The sequence below is a fragment of the Dendropsophus ebraccatus genome, chromosome 4 (assembly GCF_027789765.1).
Source record: "Dendropsophus ebraccatus isolate aDenEbr1 chromosome 4, aDenEbr1.pat, whole genome shotgun sequence".
Lineage (NCBI taxonomy): Eukaryota > Metazoa > Chordata > Amphibia > Anura > Hylidae > Dendropsophus > Dendropsophus ebraccatus.
The window spans coordinates 152,994,581-153,017,799 of record NC_091457.1 but is presented as its reverse complement, the minus strand read 5'-3'; the positions used below and the strand labels follow the sequence as shown (position 1 = coordinate 153,017,799).

Genomic DNA, 23,219 nt, shown 5'->3' with positions numbered 1-23,219 from the left:
TGCTATATAAATTTTCAATAGAGCTTTGAAGGTTAAATCCCAATATATGACTGGGGTTCTGACCAATCAGACAGGTGCATGGGGTCAGGGCATAGATGGAGGCATTTATACTCCTGCTTCCCAGCCATGTCTGGGCACTTGGTGAACCCATAGCTTCTGTGATGTTTCTATGATGTCAGATGGGAGTTGACCCTATAGATCTTATTCCCTGTACATACCATACTGCACGTGTTGAGGTGTCTTGCTTGTCTTCAGCTCGGATGGTTTCGCGCGCCTCCGTAACGCTGTAAACTATCACAGGAATGCTGGTGTAATCCAACCCTGCTCAGCCCGGGGTGATGTATATAGAGGATGACGGGCTACACCCGGACCTTACAAGATGTGACGGATAGAGGATGGCAGTCCTGCCGCTCTTCTTCTTTGTGACCCGGGACTGATCGGCCTTCGCTCTTCAAGAACTTTTTGTTTTTACATAGAGCCACAAGTTGCATTTACAAGAATTAATAGGATTATAGATTCCCAGCTCATAAATCCGGTCTGGGTGTCTGCGGAGGATGCAGGGTAATGTCTGGGAATAAATCTCATTCTAAGAATTCTGATTCCTATGAATGTTGAGGCTCAATGCTAAAATATAGATGGTTAACCCCTTAGTGACAATCTGTTTTGGGCCTTAAAGCGTTAATCCTAAAATACGAAGCTGTCGGCTGTCAGTTAATTTAGTCTTGTTCTGATGAGAATCTTATGCTACGTTTACACGGAACGATAATTCGCCCGATCGTACGATTAACGATGTCTGAGTAATGGTGTTTTTTTCACGTAATGATTTATCGATCGAATTCGAACGATAATCGTACGTGTAAACGCAGCGAACGATCAAGCAACGAGCGAGAAATCATTCATTTTGATCTTTCAACATGTTCTCAAATCGTCGTTGATCGTTCGCAAAAAAATCGCAGATCGTTCCGTGTAAACAGTCTTTCAACGATTTCACCTATGTGTGAGATAGGCTTAAGCGATCGCATAACGATTTTTCCGTACAATGTGTCGCTCCGTCTAAACGCTGATCGTTATAAAAAACACATTGTTCATTCAAAATCGTTAATCGTGCGATCGGGCGAATTATCACTTCGTGTAAAACCACCATATTGTTTTTTTGTTCATAACGATCAGCGTTTAGACGGTACAATATATCGTACGGAAATTCGTTATGTGATCGTTTTAAGCCTATCTCACACATTGGTTAAATCGGCAAACGACTGTTCACACAGAACGATCTGCAAATTTTTTGCGAACGATCAACAACGATTTGAGAAGTTGTTGAAAGATCAAAATGAACGATCTCTCGCTCGTCGTTTGATCGTTCGCTGCGTTTACACGCACTATTATCGTTCAAATTCGATCGTTATCGTGCGAATTTGCGCGATAATTGTTCCGATCAACGCAGCATTATTGAAGACTAAACAAATTCATGGCAGATTCATTAGTTTTGGGTTCAGCGCGACAGTGGGCTACAACCTGTGGCTTTCCAACTGTTGCAAAACTACAACTGTCAGAATGCCGGGCATGGTGGGGGTTGTAGTTTTGCAACAGCTGGAGAGTCACTGGTTGGAGAGTCACTGGTTGGAGAGTCACTGGTTGGAGAGTCACTGGTTGGAGACAACTTCTGTACAGTATAGAGTAATGCTGCGTTTATCGTTCGAATTTGCACGATAACGATCACATTTGAGAGATAATCGTTCCGTGGAAATGTAGCGAATAGAGATGAGCGAACCTGGAGCATGCTCGAGTCCATCCGAACCCGAACTTTCGGCATTTGATTAGCCGTGGCTGCTGAAGTTGGATAAAGCCCTAAGGCTATGTGGAAAACATGGATATAGTCATTGGCTGTATCCATGTTTTCCAGACAACCTTATGTTTGAACATTCTCAAATCGTTGTTGGTCGTTCGCCAAAAATTCGCAGATCGTTTCGTGTAAACAGTCTTTCACCGATTTAACCTGTGTGAGACAGGCTTAAGCGATCGCAAAACGATGGCAATACGATTTTTCCATACAATATATTGTTCTGTCTAAACGATGATCGTTATCAAAAACAAATCGTTATTTCGAAATCGTTAATCGTACGATCGGGCGAATTATCGCTCCGTGTAAACGCAGCATAACTCATCTCCAGATATGGGTCAGAAACTTATGTGCCATTTCGGTGACAGTATCATCCACGTGGATTAGGTCAGGATAGGCTAGAAGGATCTGATCCACTCCTTAGGCCTCCACCGATCATGAGAACAGGGGTCAAAGTGATGTGCGCTTCTTTAGTGACTTATTTTAGGCCTTAATGGTGCGTTCACACCTACAGGATCTGCAGCAGATTTGATGCTGTGTTCAGTTATTTAAATGAAATCTGCTGCAGATCCTGTTGGTGTGAACGCACCATAAAGGTGAAAGCCTAAAATTAAAACTCATCAGCTACCTTCTGGATAGGTGATTGAACCTATCATCACAATAATGGGGGTCTCTTGTCACCTTAAATGAATGGGGAGCAGCTGTGTGCATGCTTGCTCACCAGTCCATTCGGTTACTATGGGACCACTGAAAATAGCAGAGCACTGCCAATGATTGGAGTAGTGGTCCATCATTTGCAAGACACGAGCCGCCTGTTATTGTCATAAGTGGGGTCTCGATGACTGGACCCCTATTGACCATATGCTTATCACTTATTCTGCAGATAGGTGACAGGTTATAAAGGTTGTAGAGGTTATAACCATCCTGAGCCACCAGCCGCCAATAGCCACGTGTTGTTGTCAATAATCGCGGCAACACTTTGTGGCTATTGGTGAAGAAATGGAGGCGTGATTTTGGCTGCATGTGGGAACGTGGCCTGAGTATAAGGGTCCTAAAGCTGTTGTCAATTCGAGTCATTGGATCTATGGTCGGCCCGGAATTTGCATCCATGTAATGGACTGAAAAATGCATCCATATTATGCTAGAGTATAAACGGCGTAAGGCCAGGTTCACCGTGCGTTTGTTTGCATTCTTATTGTGTCATAAATGTTAAACTCATTACAGGAATAAATAAAAACTGTCTGTCACCCATAGCAACCCATCATAGCGCAGCTTTCATTTCCTATAGACCATTGAAAGTTGACCTGTGATTAGTTGCTATGGGGGAGCGAGGCGATACTTATTCCTCACGTCGCGTTTTTACCACAGATTCTCAGTTTTAGGATAAAAACACACACACCGTATACGCAGCGTATTTACTGCTGCGATACGCAGCAAATACGCAGCAGATTAGATCTAAATAATTGAACACAGCATCAAATCTGCACCATCAAATCTGCTGCGTATCTGCTGCATATACGGTGTGTGTGTTCGTACCCTTAAAGGTAAAAAAGGTGAATCCTTTCAACGTTGTTTCACCCATTTATTTTCTTTTTATTTCGGGTGGAGAGGCCTGTTTTTACTTAAACTTTATTGAACCTTATTTTAATTTTTGATTATTTTTGGTCCCTCAGGGGACTGGCAGCGGCGTTCCTTTGATGCTCGGTGTTACACTGACAGGCAATCTATGAGGCTGCCCCTCTGGCAGAAGCACATGGCAGACCCAGGGGCCATTGTATGTACCCAGCTACCATGGCAACCCATTTGGCCCCCGCAGTCGTGTTATGGACAATTTAGAGTTTGACGTGTTTATAAAGATGCTTGGTAAATGGGATAGAGGTAATGTGGGGGGCACTTACTTATGGGTAGGGGTTTTGGCTAAAAATACTGAATAAATACTCGGTGGGCACAGTGTGCAGCTAAACCTAGGAACAGTAAATAGTAATGGGAGGTATCCTTAGGGTGGGTGCACGTGTGGTGGTCTGCTGAGGAATATAAAAAAAAATAAAAAAAAAAATAAAAAAAAATGGGTGCTGTAAAATTTTATATATATATTCTCTCCATGTCGCGCATATATATATGTACATACACACTTCCCTCGCCGCTGGATGTCAGTACCAGTAATAACCCACACTGTTACAGCGGTAGCGACACAGGAGGTATATATGTTTTTCGTTTTTGTTTTACAGGACCCAATTCCTGCATCTTTTATAATATATATATATATATTCCTTCAGAATACCACTTTAATATGGTCTTACTAATTAGATTAATGTTACTGAAATGGCCGACCATCTGATGTATGTGGGGTCCTTCTGACAACCCCCCCCCCCCCCCCTTCATTGACCTCACCTTACCTTATGGAGAATGTATGCACATTTGGCTGCTTCATGCATACAGAGGGGTCGGAGTTGTCGGCAGAATGAGTTGTTGGTGTATGACCAGTCGTGGTTTTCATTGTAAGGGGAAAAGAGAGAAGAATTCTTAGGCTGTTGGGTGGTAGTGTGCCACGTGGTCATCAACAGCTCGGCATAACCGCTTGCAGGTTAGGGTATGTTCACACTGCGGAATACGGATGGAAACGCCAAGTGGATTCCGTCATGCAAATATCATTGAGTCTATGGGATGGGCGGAACTTCAAGCAGGAATCCGCTTAGAATCTCTGCGTGTATTCCGCAGTGTAAATGTACCCAAAATGTGAGTTTCTGCATTTGCGGGTACCTGCCATAGTGCATCATACTACTACCCGCAGACTCATTTTAATATTGCAATGGAAAAATTAGGAAAACTTTTCTATGGGAAATCCTGAAGACGTGACCCCCAATCCTAAAGCCATATCCACACGGATGGACGATGTACTCGCAGAGCGCCCAGCTGTAGTATGGAGGAGAAACGTTTACATGCAGATTACATTCTACATGGCTCCTACCAGCTGGAACCATTGTGCGGAATCACTATAGGGATAATATAATGGGAAATTAGAGATGAAAGAATCTATTCATTCCGTACTGAGGCTCTGGGAAACAATGTCGTAGCACAGCAATGGCGGTAATGTTGAGTTATTTACTTGCGTCAGTCAGCCATAACATTACAACCACTGACAGGGGAGGCAGATGACTTGGATTAGATGTGACAGTGGCGCCTCTTAGTGGTGGGGTAGATCTGGAAGCAAGTGACCGGATGTTGGAAGTAGGAAAGGATCAGAACGACTGTGACAAAGGTCAAATAGTGATGGACAAATGATAGATCATCTCCAGAATGGCCAGTTTTGGGGTGTTTATTGTATATAGTGGTTAGTACTGACCAAATGGGCTCTAATTAAGCCCATGGAAAGAGGCATCACTTACCTGGGGAAGAGATGGCACCAGGACGCACTATGGGAAAAAGACAAGATGGCGGGGGCAGTGTGATGGGCAATGTTCTGCTGGAGACCTTGTGTCCTGGCATCATGTGGATGTTACTGGGATACCGACCACCTACCTAACCATTGTACACACCAGGGCCCCCCCCCTTCATGGCAGCGGGACCCCCTAATGTATGTAATGGATAATGCCCTGGGGGCCGCACTGCTGACATTGTGCAGGACAAAGAGATCAAGGTGGTGACTCGTCCTCCAGATTCCCTAGATCCCAATCCAATCCATCATCTTTGGGATGAGCTGGAGGAACAAGTCCCATCCATGCAGGCCGCACCTCATACTGCAAAGGTGTATGGAGTGCTTCAGGGTATCTATGGGACTTCAGTGGTCAGAGCTGTTTTGGTGGTAATAAATAGTGGATCTTCATGATTTAAATGGTTGGCATCTGGTATCCTGCGTCCTATATAATGTTAGGAGCGGGGGATCAATGAGTCTTAGTATTTGGGAATTTTGGAGGTTTATGAGGAATTTCATGGACTGGAGTCCCATTAGATGGACAGAGACGTTTCGATAGAAGTCTCAGTTAGCAGAATCCTCGGTGACATTGCCCGAGTATGTAGCGGATTTCTCCTTAGGTTTTGCTGGTGGGGTCTATGAGAAAACCACCCAGAGACTCAGCGGAATGGAATTGATGAGTCGCCATTTCTCCGCCTCACTCATTGCCCTTCAGAAATGTTCTGTTTGTATAGTCATTTAGTGAAGAGATGGAAAGAACATATTACAGTCCAGCCGTTGCTGTCTCGTGATTTACATGGTCAGCAGCTGGAGCTGGAAGCTATTCTGGCTTACAATCTATACGCTTTATATGTATGGTTGATGTATGTCATCATCTGTCGCTTCTTCATTCTTATTTACAGCTTTCTGTTCAGATAACCAAAGATGATATCAGTGGGAAAATAAAAAATCACAATGAAATGTATCGTTCCAGATTTTTAAACCATTGAGTGTTTCCTTTTTTATAATCTGCAGGAAAATCTGCATCACATGTTTTGGTGCATTATTATTATTTTTTTATTTTTTTTGCAGATTGTGGATTTCCTGCAAAAAGTTTCTGCAACAAATCCATAAGAATTGTTGGCGGAAACAGCATCTATCCGGCCCCCATACATGCATGCATGCTCAGCTTGTTTAAGTGTGCATGCATTCTCAGTAGGGAGTGGAGAAATAAAGAACTGAATAGTTTAAGTTCCATAGGAATGAATAGAGCCGCGGGTCACGTGCCGTACCAGCGTCTCTATTCATAAAAAAGAAGCCGGAGGTCCAATATGGAGATCGGCGGGGAGTACAGAGGTTGGGCTTTCCCTGTAATTTTACTTTTCCACTGTCCTGTAGATAGGGGAAAAGTTTTTTATTTATTTATTTATTTTTTTTTTATTTCTTCTCGAATACCCCTTCACATCGGTGGGGGTCCCACCAGTTGGACCTTCACCAATCAGGTAGTTATCCTGCTGATTCAGCAGAACATATAATCAGAATGATGAGAATAAGTTGCTACCTTACTGCTATCAGCCACTTATCCTCGCTGAGAAAAAAAGAATTATTTCCATCTTTTCTCCCTTTTCCCCTCAAGATTTATGATCAGGGGAAAGTCAGGGAACCCCCATACACATAGATGGTCGGCCATTGTCCCATCTGAGATCTCACCTCCAAAAAACATATTGATATGTTTATCATATTTCTAACTAAATATGAGCGAATCGCTCATCTATACAAAGCGAGGCGCTTCCGTTTGATCAGCGCTCCACTCATTGAGCTGACTGCCTTTCAGCGATTTTTTTTTTTTTTTTCCGCTCCCCACTGCCCTACCCCGGGTCCCTGGAAAAAGCTGGATCCAATCCTTGGAAACTGGAAGAAGCATGTTTCAGATGTAATAGATTCTAAGTGGTCACTGTTGCTTCACCCAACTTCCCGCCATGTAAAAGTCAACATGATTCGGGATATATATGTAAATCACTTTATTTACCAAAAAATTTTTCTGAGCCAAATAAAAAATCCATAAAATCTTGGCCACAAGGACTGCAAATTGTTAGGAAAAATTCAACCTTTGGCAGCAGAGAGACCAGGACAGCACACAGGGATTAGGGGGTGGGGCTTAGCTAGTGCTATGTGCAAGATAGAGAGAAAGAGTCTGCAATCTGTGAGCCTGTGTGCCTCCTCCAAAGGGTCCACACTATAACTAAAAGGTAAATCAAGGCTTTTGTCTAATCTCTAACCACCCATGTGGCAAGTTCTTGGTGGCAGGGCAGCACTGATACACATTTTTTTTGCTTTTTTTTTTTTATTTTTATTTTTTATTTTTGAGAGGGTTCCAGATCTGAGGGACAGGATCGATTTGAGACGTTAATTGATTAAGGGTGCGTTCGCACGTACAGGATCTGCAGCAGATTTAATGGCGCAGATTTGAATCTGCAGCAGATCCGCACCAGATTTGATGGCCCAGAGTTACTTTGCATTGAATCTGCAACTTCAAATCTGCGCCATCAAATCTGCTGCAGATCCTGTACGTGTGAACGCACCCTAAGGGTGCGTTGACACGTACAGGATCTGCAGCAGATTTGATGGCGCAGGGTTGAAGCTGCAGATTCAAAGCAAATCAATTCTATGCCATCAAATCTGCTGCAGATCCTGTACGTGTAAACGCCCCCTAATGGTGCGTTCACACCAACAGGATCTTCAGCTGATTTTCTGCAGCAGATTTCATTTAAATAACTGAACACAGCATCAAATCTGCACCATCAAATCTGCTGCTGATCCTGTAGGTGTTAACGCACCCTTAGGCTGGGTTCACACTATGTATATTACAGGCAGTATTTGGTCCTCTTGTCAGGTCCTCATAGCAACCAAAACCAGGAGTGGATTGAAAACACAGAAAGGATCTGTCCACACAATGTTGAAATTGAGTGGATGGCCGCCATATAACGGTAAATAACTGCCATTATTTCAATATAACAGCCGTTGTTTTAAAATAACAGCAAATATTTGCCATTAAATGACGGCCATCCACTCAATTACAACATTATGTAAACAGAGCCTTTCTGTGTTTTCAATCCACTCCTGGTTTTGGTTGCTATACAGCCTCAAACATACAGCCTCAAATATACGTAGTGTGAACCCAGCCTTAGGGTGCGTTCACACGTACAGGATCTGCAGCATATTTGATGGCGCAGAGTTGAAGCTGTAGATTCAAAGCAAATCAATTCTGGGCCATCAAATTTGCTGCAGATCTGGTGCGGATCTGCTGCAGATTCAAATCTGTGCCATCAAATCTGCTGCAGATCTGGTGCGGATCTGCTGCAGTTTCAACTCTGCTGCAGATCCTGTACGTGTGAACGCATCCTAAAGCTGGGTTCACACTACGTATATTTGAGGCTGTATGTTTGAGGCTGTATAGCAACCAAAACAAGGAGTGGATTGAAAACACAGAAAGGCTATGTTCACATAATGTTGTAATTGAGTGGATGGCCGTCATTTAATGGCAAATATTTGCTGTTATTTTAAAACAACGGCTGTTATATTGAAATAATGGAAGTTATTTACCGTTATATGGCGGCCATCCACTCAATTTCAACATTGTGTGAACAGATCCTTTCTGGGTTTTCAATCCACTCCTGGTTTTGGTTGCTATGAGGACCTGACATGAGGACCAAATACAGCCTGAAATATACATAGTGTGAACCCAGCCTAAGGGTGCGTTCACACATACAGAATCTGCAGCAGATTTGATGGCGAAGAGTTGAAGCTGCAGATTCAAAGCAAATCAATTCTAGGCCATCAAATCTGCTGCAGATTTAAATCTGCGCCATCAAATTTGCTGCAGATCCTGTACGTGTGAACACACCCTTAGAGTCAATTATTCTTTATCTCTCAGCTCAGCTCCTGTTTGGTTGTTGGAATTTTAATGTTGTTTTTGCACCTAAAATGTGAGTCCCGAAGCGCAGGTAAGGAGCTCGTGTATGGACGTGTCCTCAGTCACTTTAGCTCATGAACCGGGAAGATGAAGCGGAGAGGGAAATATGTGCTGAATTCTTCTGCAGTGAATGAGTCAGAGGAGTCGGAGGAGCCGCTAATCCGCACTGACAGATACGTGTAATTACCGTGAAAGCCTTGGTGCAAATCACACTTATTCTTCCTCCAGGATTTCATTACATTATCCAGAAAACACAGTTCTTATAGATCCATTTCGTTACCACTTATCAGTTTATGACCGGTCACAGAGATTAGGCATGAAGGGTAAGAGGACATGGGATGGGTGTGTCACTTCTCTACCATGATCGGTCCTACCTGTCTTAAGTAATGGCTACTAGTACAATGACATGAGGCTCATTGTTTACCCGTAGTACACGCACATGGCTCCCTTTCCCTTACTCCTCTGGCCAATCACAACACAGGACATGCACCTTACTGCAATGCCATGACGTAAGTGCTGGTGAAAATGCACCAAACAGGCTGCACTGTCGGAGGGGATGCATTATATAGCACTGAACAGGATTGCATTGTTTTAGGGAATGATTCACACAGTACAGTGGTATGGTGGGGGTAGAAGGGGTTACAAATACACTGGCTTTGCAAGGTGTTGTGTGAGCAGAAAGGAAAAAAGCAGCATTACCTCAGGGAAAAAGGGGGCTTACACTAGGTACTGCTGCTGATGGCCAGATGAGAGGGAAGCCTTGATTTACCTTAAAGTGTCACTGTCAAGGCGATTTTAAGAAACTTTGTAATTGGGTTTATTAGGCAAATATGCCATTATCTGCATTCAAAAGACTTTTCCCAGGCCCCCCCCTCCCTCCTCTCTCTCATCCACTGCTCATTATCAGGAAATCTTGACTGGTTTACATCAGTCGGGCTCTGTCTGTTCTATGGAGGAGGGAGATTAGTCAGCAGCAGAGAGTAGAGAACAAAGGATAAAACTGTGTGAAAGCAGATATTCAGAGGTCAGTGCTGACCTCAGAGGAGAGAGCCTGCTGATATAGCTGTAAATTAACTCTTTGTTGCCCTGTTTTGGTGCCTCATCTCCCTCCACCCCTCCCCTCTCCACAAAGAACAATGAAAACAGGGGGGAGAGCTTCAAACTGCTTTTTCAGGATAAAAAATGCATTTTACGGCTAATAAACCCCAACTACAAAGTTTCTTAAAATTGCCTGTACTATTGATTTCTGCAAAAAAAAAAAATTAAACGACAAAAAAAAAACACATGGCTGCTTTCTTCCAGAAACAGAACCTCTTCTGTCCCCAGAAGTGGTACATGCACTTCTGTCTTTGGCCAGCGGGAAGCTGGGTGACAACCCTACCATGAGCTGGCAGTCTTATTGGTTGGCATTCAGTGTTCCCTGAAGCAGATATGACCAATATAGAGCTTAAAGAGTACCCATGGTTTCTGGTGACTTTTAAGGATAAGCCTTCTGTGTGTATATGAGGAGCATCACTATATCAGGCTATTATTATAGTATATTGTATTCTTCAGCAGATTTACCTGTCTCTTTCTTCACCTCTCCTCACATCTTTCTCCCCCTCCATAGACTTATAACTAGCTCAGGGATCAGATTACAAGTCGTATCCATCTAACAATACTAAGCCGAATTTTCAGAGTGAGTGGATGACAGTTTAGCAGCATGGAGGTAGAGAGATAGAAGATGCTTTTTTTTTTGTCTGATAAGATACATTACAACATTTATTCTGTTGAACTATTGATATATGCAGTGTTTTCTGAATCAGGGCCTATGGGATAGAATGTAAGTTTGGTTAAAGATCTTAAAGCAATAATCTATATTTCATAATATATGGGGTCCTGGAGACCCTCCTTGGCTTGGTTGTTCCTTCCCAGTATAAGATCTGGCCAGTTGACTGATGTTGAGAAACGTGTGATGGCGTCTCCGACCGCAGCATTTTTGTATATTTGTCTTCCCAGGAGCAATGTTGCTAGATACACTAACATTGAGAAACACGTGATGGTGTCTCTGCAGTGTTTTGGTTGATCTACCTGAGGTCAACCATCGTTCTTTTGAATCCTTTGTCAATGGCAGGTACTATCCAGAGCAGCAGCAAATCCCCAAAGAAAACCTTTCCTGCTCTGGACAGTTCCTGACATGGACAGAGAGGGCAGCAGAGAGCACTGTGCCAGAATGGAAAGAATACACTACTTCCTGCTGGACATACAGCAGATGATAAGTAATGGAAGACTGGAGAATTTAAATAGAAGTAATTTACAAATCTGTATAACTTTCTGACACCAGCTGATTTGCAGGAGTACCCCTTTAAGTCTGACATTGTTTTCCTGAGGCTAAACCTCTTCACTTTTTCTTTTTTTGGTCTCTTTCAGAAAATATCCCCGAGGAGCTGCAGGAGCCTTTCTATACGGATCAGTATGACCAGGAGCATATGAAGCCGCCCGTGGTGAACCTTCTCCTCTCCGCAGACTTGTACTGTCGGGCAGGGAGTCTTATTCTTAAGAGCGATACAGCCAAACCCCTCCTGGGGCACGATGCCGTCATCCAAGCCTTGGCACAGCGCGGACTCTATGTAACGGACCATGAAAAGCTGGTGACCGAGAGAGACCTGAGGAAGAAGCCTATTCAGATGGTAAGGGGCTCGGGGGGGTTCTATTATCTGTGCTTTATCCTAACACTCACATACTTTGTATTGTACTTTGTTGCACTTTTTTTTATGCTCAATCCTCTCTTTATGGACTCAGATCTGATGATAAAAATTTATTAGTAACGTAAATGGGTATCTGCATCTCTCTATTATCCTACCCTGATAACGTCCATTGTGTTCCTGAGGACCAGGCAGTATATAATGGCCGGTTTATTAGCCTATTGTCTGGTATATACTTCTCCTATTCTGGACTCCTATAAAGGAGCTGATTATTTAGAGCCGCTAGTGTAGACGCTGCAAGAATCGCATCTTTGTCTTCTGCCGGTTGAATCATTGTCGTCTTTATGATGTGTTATGAGAAGACGCTGTCGTTTTTATATGAGTTTATATGTAAAGCTCTGTCTACATCTTAGCTGGGTTTCCATCAAAAGAAGAATAGTGAAACTGTTATAGCTCAGCATTTGAATACCGGTGGCTGAAGAAGTTGGATGCGACCCTAGGAAGTCTGGTAAGCATTGATACAGCCTATGGCCTATGAATGTATCAATATTTTCCTGGACTCCCTAGGGCTGCATCCGACTTCTTCAGCCACTGGTATTCAAATGACGAACAGTCGTATTTGGGCGTGCTGAACTCGCACCGATCTCTAATACAGTGATATACTCGCTAGAAAGTCGGTAAACCAAGTGATATAACTGCTCGGCCCATACAAGACCTTTTCTGAGCCTTGACTGTGCCCCCTCCATCACCGTAAGTAGCAGATAGAATAGACATCTGCCCATCACATATAAATTTAGTGCCTGTATCTCACCAGGCCCAGGGAGCTGTAATGCTATCTGTTGAGTTGAGCAATGGGCCATTGACAGCTTCAGGATTCATGGAGATCTTGGCGATGTTGTGGTTTTGTAGCTGCTTCACTGTGGGGTCTCGTCTTCATATGAAGTGGTGTGATGGCTGACTGCATCCCACTCTCTCACCCTCGCCAGTGTATTGGCTCTGCAAAGGCTCAGTATTCTGCATTGTGGTCAGGGGTGATTCTAGCCTCTCTGCTGCCCGAGGCGAACTATAGAATGACGCCCCCCCCCCCCCCCCCCCCCCCGTCAATCCGCCCACATTATAATCCACTACTGCCCCCCCCCCCCCACTGCTGTCCCCAATAAACATAATGTTTGGTCCCTTTCTGCACAGAGGATGTCAGGAGAGGAGGGGGCTAATCCTATAGGAGAGGTCCCAGCAGCACAGAGGATGTCAGGAGAGGAGGGGGCTAATCCTATAGGAGAGGTCCCAGCAGCACAGAGGATGTCAGGAGATGAGGGTGCTAATCCTATAGGAGAGGTCCCAGCAGCACAGAGGATGTCAGGAGAGGAGGGTGCTAATCCTATAGGAGAAGTCCCAGCAGCACAGAGGATGTCAGGAGAGGAGGGTGCTGATCTTTTAGGAGATGGTCCCCCTCCTCCCCCCTTATAGATGGTCCCCCTCTTCCCCCCCTTATAGATGGTCCCCCCCCCCTTATAGATGGTCCCCCTCTCCCCCCCCTTATAGATAGTCCCCCTCTCCCCCCTCCCTTATAGATGGTCCCCCTCTCCCCCCTCCCTTATAGATGGTCCCCCTCTCCCCCCTCCCTTATAAATGGTCCCCCTCTTTCCCCTCCCTTATAGATGGTCCCCCTCCCCCCTCTTTCCCCCTTATAGATGGTCCCCCTCTCCCCTCTTTCCCCCTTATAGATGGTCCCCCTCTTTCCCCTCCCTTATAGATGGTCCCCCTCTTCCCCCCCCCCCTTATAGATGGTCCCCCTCTTCCCTCTCTCCCCCCCCTTATAGATGGTCCCCCTCTCCCCCCCCTTATAGATGGTCCCCCTCTTCCCTCTCTCCCCCCCTTATAGATGGTCCCCCTCTCCCCCCCCCCTTATAGATGGTCCCCCTCTTCCCCCCCCTTATAGATGGTCCCCTCTCCCTTATAGATGGTCCCCCTCTCCCCCTCCCTTATAGATGGTCCCCTCTCCCTTAAAGATGGTCCCCCTCCCCCCCTTATAGATGGTCCCCCTCTCCCCCCTCCCTTATAGATGCCCCCTTATAGATGGTCCCCCTCTTCCCCCCCCCTTATAGATGGTCCCCCTCTTCCCCCCCCCTTATAGACAGTCCCCCTCCCGCCCCTCCCTTATAGATGGTCCCCCCCTTATAGATGGTCCCCCTCTTTCCCCCCTCCCTTATAGATGGCCCCCCCTTATAGATGGTCCCCCTCTTTCCCCCCTCCCTTATAGATGGTCCCCTTCCCCCCCCCTATAGATGGTCCCCCTCTCCCCCCCCCCCTTATAGACAGTCCCCCTCCCGCCCCTCCCTTATAGATGGCCCCCCTCTTTCCCCCCCCTTATAGATGGTCCCCCCCTTATAGATGGTCCCCCTCTTTCCCCCCTCCCTTATAGATGGTCCCCTTCCCCCCCCTATAGATGGTCCCCCTCTTCCCTCTCCCCCTCCCTTATAGATGGTCCCCCCTTATAGATCGTCCCCCTCTTCCCCCCCTACCTTATAGATGGTCCCCCTCTTTCCCCCCTACCTTATAGATGGTCCCCCTCTTTCCCCCCTCCCTTATAGATGGTCCCCCTCTTCCCCCCCTACCTTATAGATGGTCCCCCTCTTCCCCCCCTACCTTATATATGGTCCCCCTCTCCCCCCCCCCCCCCCCCCCCTGCACAGCAGATAAAACAAAAAACAGCACACAACTCACCTGCCCTCCGTTCCCCCGTCGAGCCTCTCTGGTCTGGTCCCGGCTGATGTGCGGCTGCCCGGGGTGTCCCGTCCTGTCCCCGGCAGCGCGCGCATCAGAGAGCTCTCCGTGTGCCTGTGGCTGTGACTTCCGGCGCACGGGGATCTCTCTGATGCGTGCGCTGCCGGGGACAGGATGGGACACCTCCGGCAGCCGCACATCAGCCGGGGGACTAAGGCTGCATTCCCACGTTCCGTGATCCTGACGGATCACGGACGTGGAATGCATTTACCGGAGTCCCCCCGCGCCCGGACAGCATCGGAGACTGTATTCATAAGCGCCGCGCTGTAGTAACAGCGCGGCGCTTATGAATACAGTCTCCCCCGCTCACAGCATCTCATTACAGATGCTGTCCGGGCGCAGGGGGACTCCGGTACATGGTACAATCAGTGGCGGATTATAATGTGGGCGGCCGCCCGAACCGCTCATATTATAGTCTGCCACTGAATGCTGCAGGGCCGTTTTAATACATTGGTGGGCCCAGTGCACAGCCCTCAAGAGTGGGCCCCCCCTTCCCTTTCGGCACATTGTATAATGTACTGAATTTGCCCCCACACTGTATCAAGAGCCCCAATACATACAGTAGTTACCTCATAACACTATTTCCACCATACAGTGATTATATATTACATAAAAACTGCACTAAACAAAACAGAAAGATATCACCAATGATACCATTACATAATACCGCCAATAACACTACAACCCTATAACAGAGTGCAGTTACATCCAGTGACTCACCGGAGGCGTCTTCTCCGATCAGAGTCTGTCACCTTTTCTTTTTCTCTCCATCCAGCCTGGGCCACCTTGAAGTCTTCTCCTGGCTGTGAATCTTCTCTCCAGAATCTGCCAGACAAATATTTTAGGCTCCAACACATACAGTAGTTAGGTCCCTTGTACCTCTATACAGTAGTTACACCCCTCTGTACTCCTACATAGTTACACCCCTCTGTGCCTCCATAGTTTTAAGGTGTCCCTGTAGTATATAGCCCCTCATGTGCTCCTCCAGTTATATACAGCCCTCCTGTGCGCTCCCCCATTAGTATATAGCCCCCCTGTGCACTCTCCCCAGTAGTATATAGCCCCCCCTGTGCTCTCCCACAATAGTATATAGCTCCCCTGTGCTCCCCCATAGTATATAGCCCCCTGTGCTCCCCCATAGTATATAGCCCCCTGTGCTCCCCCATAGTATATAGCCCCCTGTGCTCCCCCATAGTATATAGCCCCCTGTGCTCCCCCATAGTATATAGCTCCCCTGTGCTCCCCAGTAGTATATAGCCCCCTGTGCTCCCCAGTAGTATATAGCTCCCCTGTGCTCCCCAGTAATATATAGCTCCCCTGTGCTCCCCCATAGTATATAGCTTCCCTGTGTTCCCCATAGTATATAGACCCCTGTGCTCCCCAGTAGTATATAGTCCCCTGTGCTCCCCCATAGTATATAGCTCCCCTGTGCTCCCCCATAGTATATAGCCCCCTGTGCTCCCCCATAGTATATAGCCCCCTGTGCTCCCCAGTAGTATATAGCCCCCTGTGCTCCCCAGTAGTATATAGCTCCCCTGTGCTCCCCAGTAATATATAGCTCCCCTGTGCTCCCCCATAGTATATAGCTTCCCTGTGTTCCCCATAGTATATAGACCCCTGTGCTCCCCAGTAGTATATAGTCCCCTGTGCTCCCCCATAGTATATAGCTCCCCTGTGCTCCCCCATAGTATATAGCCCCCTGTGCTCCCCCATAGTATATAGCCCCCTGTGCTCCCCAGTAGTATATAGCCCCCTGTGCTCCCCAGTAGTATATAGCTCCCCTGTGCTCCCCAGTAGTATATAGCTCCCCTGTGCTCCCCCATAGTATATAGCTTCCCTGTGCTCCCCATAGTATATAGACCCCTGTGCTCCCCAGTAGTATATAGTCCCCTGTGCTCCCAAGTAGTATATAGCTCCCCTGTGCTCCCCCATAGTATATAGCTCCCCTGTGCTCCCCATAGTATATAGACCCCCTGTGCTCCCCATAGTATATAGACCCCTGTGCTCCCCAGTAGTATATAGTCCCCTGTGCTCCCCCATAGTATATAGCTCCCCTGTGCTCCCCAATAGTATATAGCCCCCTGTCCTCCCCCATAGTATATAGCCCCCTGTGCTCCCCCATAGTATATAGCTCCCCTGTGCTCCCCCATAGTATATAGCCCCCTGTCCTCCCCCATAGTATATAGCCCCCTGTGCTCCCCCATAGTATATAGCTCCCCTGTGCTCCCCCATAGTATATAGCCCCCTGTCCTCCCCCATAGTATATAGCCCCCTGTCCTCCCCCATAGTATATAGCTCCCTGTGCTCCCCCATAGTATATAGCCCCCTGTTCTCCCCCATAGTATATAGCCCCCTGTGCTCCCCCATAGTATATAGCTTCCCTGTGCTCCCCATAGTATATAGACCCCTGTGCTCCCCAGTAGTATATAGCCCCCTGTGCTCCCCAGTAGTATATAGCTCCCCTGTGCTCCCCAGTAGTATATAGCTCCCCTGTGCTCCCCCATAGTATATAGCTTCCCTGTGCTCCCCAGTAGTATATAGCCCCCTGTGCTCCCCAGTACTATATAGCCCCCTGTGCTCCCCCATAGTATATAGCTTCCCTGTGCTCCCCATAGTATATAGACCCCTGTGCTCCCCAGTAGTATATAGTCCCCTATGCTCCCCCATAGTATATAGCCCCCTGTGCTCCCCAATAGTATATAGCCCCCGTTCTCCCCCATAGTATATAGCCCCCGTTCTCCCCCATAGTATATAGCCCCCTCTGCCCCCCATAGTATATAGCCCCCTGTGCTCCCCAATAGTATATAGCCCCCGTTCTCCCCCATAGTATATAGCCCCCGTTCTCCCCCATAGTATATAGCCCCCTCTGCCCCCCATAGTATATAGCCCCCTGTGCTCCCCAATAGTATATAGCTCCTCCTCCCATATAACATTGAAAAAAACAAACACTGTTACTCACCTAGGTCCACGCGTTCCTCTTCTCTTCCCTCTTGTGGCCGCACTTCCTGCGGTCACAAGAGGCTGCACTCCCCTCACCCTCGCGCCGACGCTCTAGTGACGTCGGCCGCTAGAGGGAGAGTGTGGCCTCTTGTGACCGCAGGAAGTGCGGCCACAAGAGTGACTGACAGGGAGGGAGCCAATGGCTCTCTCTCTGTCAGTGTCGCTGCTGCTGCAGCGCTGACGCGCCGCAGCAGCAGCGGGCGGGCGGGGGCAGCGGCGGACGGGGGGGCCCTGCAGGGGGCGCCATGGAGGGGTAAGTAGATTACCCATCCATGGCGCTCCCCCCTGACAGGCTGGTGGCCGGAGCCCTGTGCGACCGCATTGGTCGCACATAGCAACGGCCGGCCTGCTCGGGGGGGCCCCTTTAACCAGTGGGCCCGGTGCACGTGCACCATGTGCCCTCTGGTTAAAGCGGCCCTGGAATGCCGCCCCCATGAAGACAGCTGGTGGCGCCGCCTGAGGCAGACGACTCAGGTCGCCTCATGATTGCGGCGCCCCTGATTGTGGTCCATGCACAGTATCAGGCCTGCTCCCAAGTATGTTGCGGCCCCTCCGACTTATATCCGTCCCTTCTCAGAATGCACGTGGGCAGCTCTTTATAGCGGGTTGGAGCACACCTGACTTGGGGATATGGTGGTCACTGGATGGGCAGGACAGCAGAGTATCCTCTCAAAGCTCAACCAGGGACGTAGCAAACTGTCCTAGTGCTGTCCTCCAGACATCAGGTGCTACCTTGCATTATAGGGAGAGTACATATGAATGACAGCAGGGAGACCCTAGACTATGCGGCCCCATCACAACTGCAACCTCTGTGAACCCCTATAGCTGCATCTTTGAAAGAACCTCCATTATAATTCATAGCCAGAAATCATAAAACAAATGTGGAAAGCCCATGAGTGGGGCCATTGGAAAAATTTCATCAGGGGCAAGGGAAAACTTAATTAACAATAATTACTTACCTCTCCCTGTGCCCGTGTGAACAGGTTCACAGGCTGCAGGACCCCGCCAGAAGGCATTTTTACAAGTTCTGAGGGGGAAAATACCTGTCCCGGCTGATGGATTGTGCGCTCAGCCAATCGGTGACTGCAGTGGTGTCCCGCCCTAGTCACTGACTGACTGAGCGGGCAGTCCACCAACCAGGTCGTGATGTCGGCTGTGCAGGAGATCCTGTTGCCCGGCGTGGGTTCCTGAAGTGGCGATCCTGTACAGCTGCGGCACGGAGAGAGGTGAGAAAAAAAAACAACATAAAAATCAGCTTGTGAATCTATCCATAATGATCTGATTTCATGTCGCAGGTTTAATTCCTCATATACATGATGTTATAGTGTGGCCTGCTGATGTCTGTGGGTCCTGGGGTATTGGTTTCTGTATAAGAGACATATGTTCCATCCACGTGTGCAGCGGAATAATACAATATTACATGTGATAGGTTAGCTCAGTGTGTAGGAGGCGCGCTCTATGCAGAGTGTGAATATTGTCAGATTACGGATTCGGTCACTTTACATCTTGAAGCTATTATCAGTATTTGCGCTTACAAGTGTCTGGTTACCATGGAAACTCTTGTACGGACTGAGTGAGCCGATCTCCTGCTTCTCCGGGCATCCTGACATTTCTTGTCTGTTACGTATTGGATGTAAACCCAGGGCTGTAGTCATGTCTTATACAGGGGTGTACAACCTGCAACAAAACTACTACTCCCATCAGGCCCAAACACCCTTTTAGCTATCCAGGCATGATGGGATTTGTAGTTTTGCCACAGCTGGAGGGCGGCAGATTGGGGTTTATACCATTCACTGGTAATGGGGCAGCGATCCTAAATTCTCAATATGTGCAAAAAGACCCAGAACAGCCCGAGATTACAAGGAGAATGCTGCTGGGCCCCATAGAGACAGAGGCAGGACATGGCATACATGCATTGGGGGTGGGCTGAAAAGGCTGCAGGTTTTTCCATTGCAAATCTGAGCAAACTTGTTTCTCTGGAAACACAGCGAATGTCCCTTGTGCTACATGAATGGGTTAAATACAGGGGTCAATTTCCGTGCACTGCGGATTTCACCTGTTTGCAGTATTTCCAGCACATGTGAATTAGCGCTGCAGTTTTTTTTTTTTTTTTCTCCGTGTAGATTTTTCAGTCTGCATCATATCCTCTTCTTGCAGATGTGAAGTGAATATTCTAGCGACTAAGTTTAATGGGGGGTATAAATCTGCAGTATAATGTATTTATGCAAAAAAGGGTCAGTGGAGCCTCAGTTGGGAGTCTCAAAACACGGCAATAGTCAGATATCACTAGCCTATGGCCACGGGGTGCCTGGGGAGAGCACCACACCACCCCGATACGTAACCCCTTGCGAGTATTGGAACATAAAAAGGGAAACACCATGGTGGCCCCTTTTGTGTCAAAGTCTAACTCTGTTGCGAGTATTGCGACATGACAAAGGTTTACCAAGGCAGGCATCCATCCATAGACAGCTGTTTTGGGGTATTTGCCCCTCGTCAGTGTGGAGCAGGATTCTGGCTAACAGGGGCAATGAAAAATCAACCAACAAATCACATGTTCCAATACTCACTACCGAGTGGGCCTCAGGGGGCTATGTATGAGGGTGGTTTGGTGCCCTCCCGATCTGGAGGCACCCCTTGGCAACAGGCTAGGGATATCTGGCTATTTCTGTGTTTTGAAACTCGCCACCGAGGCTCCACAAACTCCTTTTTTGCATATTTAAATTTGCAGGGGGCATCAATGGAGACATTTGAGTCAGTACTTTATAGAATTTTTTCACTGATCTCCCTGAGCTCAGTGATTGCTGTGACTTGTCAGTATAATGTATTGCTGCAGATGACCCACCGATCATCGGGGGTAGCAAACCTTGGCTCTCCAACTGTTGAAAAACTACAACTCCCATCATGCTTTAGCTTTGTCTGTCCAGGCATGATGGGAGTTGAAGTTTTGCAACAGCTGGAGAGCCAAGGTTCCCTATCCCCATCCTGTCAGATGGATATAGAGATCAGTGCAGACATCAATGTGGTCTCTGCCTTCAGCGGTTTTTGTTGTTATCCCCATAGGCCGTACGCTGCATTATACATTACCTAGTCCAGCCCTCCTCCATCTTTCTTGTATTGTTTTCATCATTTACAGCAATGTTTTCCAATCTGTAGCTCTCCATCTGTTGCAAAACTACAACTCCCAGCATGCCTAAGGTTGTCTGGGCATCCTGGGTGTTGTAGTTTAGCAACAGCTGGAAAGCCACAGGTTCTAAAAAAAACACACTGATTTTACAGCATACAGTAAAGGAATCCTAAATCCCTTTATATGCTAAATGTTTGGTCCAGATGCGGATTATCCGTCCATAGAACTTTTTCTTTTTTCAGCATTATGATGAATAGACTTTATGGATCCTCGGCGTGAAGCTGCTTAGCGTCTCCGTCGTGACCCCGTGCGGACTCATTTTATGCAATCCTCTTCCTTCCAGATTAGAGATGTAATGCTTTGCCCCCCCCCCCCCTGTTATCCATGGTTGCCATAGTAACCGTGTGTGAAGTTATGGTCCTCTGGGTGACAGCACTGAAGCCATCTGGAGTCATGGCGGTGTGCACACAGCTTGTCCCTGCCGCCCACTGCGGCACCATACAATGACGGCGAGCGCCCCTGAGCTCCTGCCCCCCCCCCCCAGTCCTCTGCATTCTACTTCTATATATCAAGTGAATGGTGGTCAGCGTGCACCGCAGTCACAGGTTATGTGCATGCTAGACCCTGAGCTCTCCCTATAGGGACAGATATATATATATCACTGCTATGTATCATATATACATATAGGTATGGGTAAGTGAATGTCATGAACTGCACAGACCAGGGTGCGATGTCCAAGGGATCCTGGGGTTCATCCTTAACCATTGCAAGGAGGTGCAGGCTTTGCTGCAAGAGGGTAGTGGTGGTGGTGATAGTAGTAGTGTAGCCAGGGATCAACACCAGGATAGCAGTCAGGATGTGACAGGGCCAGGAACATAACCAGGGGCCAGACGACACAATAGGATTGTTGCAGTGTAGCTGACGGATCTGGTTATGACACAAGGCGTGAGAAAACTTTGGTCCTCCAGCTGTTGCAAAACTACAATTCCCATCATGCATACACAGCTAAAGCTTTTTTCATGACGGGAATTGTAGTTTTGAAGCCATAGGTCAGCCTTATGCACTTTTGGTCATCCACTATTCCCCCCCAAATTTAAATAGGTCCATGCATGATCAGCTCAACTGAGCATGCATGTCTCCTGAATGAATGAAAGGATCAAACCCACTACCAGAAACCTCTGGTGTCACCTTTTTATCCCTGAGAACAAAAGGATAAGGCATGGTATATTGGCAACACCCTGTCCTTGTCTTCCACACACCCCCATACACATTAGAGGTCTGTCTGGTCTTGTGCTCTGACATCAGTGGGTTTGTAAACCAGCTGCTTGGTTAAGAAGAGGCGTCTTGTCCTCCCATCACTATATGGCCACATAGATGCAAGGGTTTTGGCTTTTCCTTCCTTTCTTTGTTCATCTGGTGAAGGTGTCAGAAGAAGCTTTCTCCCCTCCTTACACTGCTGTCAGCATACAGAGGATATCCTGTGATATGGCGTCATAAGAACAGGGACATCCAAAGCCAGAAGCTCTGTACTAACCTAGAAGTGACAGTGGGGCAGTGTCTACTGTAATCAATGGTATAACATATAGCAAAGCTGTGACTGGGGCCCCACGCCATATATATATAGTCACAGTACAGGGAGAATACACAGTGATGTCACAGTACAGGGAGAATACACACAGTGATGTCACAGTACGGGGATAATACACACAGCGATGTCACAGCACAGGGATAATACACACAGTGATGTCACAGTACTTGAATGATGCGCATGCCTGACTGCTGTGTGTAAATGGGCCCCTTAGATGTTGGGCCCTATACCAGCCGCTACCTTGGTAGTTACATGTATAACTATTAAGGTGAATATTTTAAGGTTACATGGACACTATAGCTTCACACATCTTCACATTTGTTTTATGTGTTTGGCCTCACCTCACCCCATCCCATGTATGTCCTGACTAGAGGCCCCCTTTATGTATTCATCAGCGGTATAAAGCAGTTTGCCTTATGACTTTAATGGATTTTGTTTAAACATGACTTTTAATAGTTTTATAGATTTTAATGACCCCTCCGTCCACCGTTACAAATGACAAGCTGGTGACTGATCTGTATACTGCTAGGCCTTCATGTAAATGGAGGGACTTGCCCTTTAATTCTGACCAGAAGTCCATTCACTGTGTGGCTGGAAAATGTGAGCCGGGCCGCAGATACAAAGGCAGCTTTGAGGGTTGTGAGTAAGAGCTGGCACCCCGCCCTGTAACTCTTTACTAGGAATCCTCGGACTATGGCCGCCGCTGGCACGGTGATGGCAGGCTTCTGGGAAGTGAATGGCGTCTTGTCTTCTCCCTGTCTTACATAGCCGCACATGGATACAGGTGGACGCACACGTTCCTGTTATGTAATATGGAGGATATGTGCATTCCCTA

At 47.2% G+C, this 23,219-nt stretch overlaps 1 protein-coding gene across 2 annotated transcripts in view; it reads left to right on the top strand.

Moving 5' to 3' along the window:
- The window catches only part of CAMSAP2 (calmodulin regulated spectrin associated protein family member 2), a 77,767-nt gene that overhangs the window by 3,636 nt on the left and 50,912 nt on the right, over positions 1 to 23,219 (top strand). For both annotated transcript variants that reach the window (XM_069967491.1, XM_069967490.1), the window contains exon 3: positions 11,614 to 11,873. In XM_069967491.1, the coding sequence (XP_069823592.1) occupies positions 11,614 to 11,873 (260 nt within the window). The remainder of the gene's footprint in view (positions 1 to 11,613; positions 11,874 to 23,219) is intronic.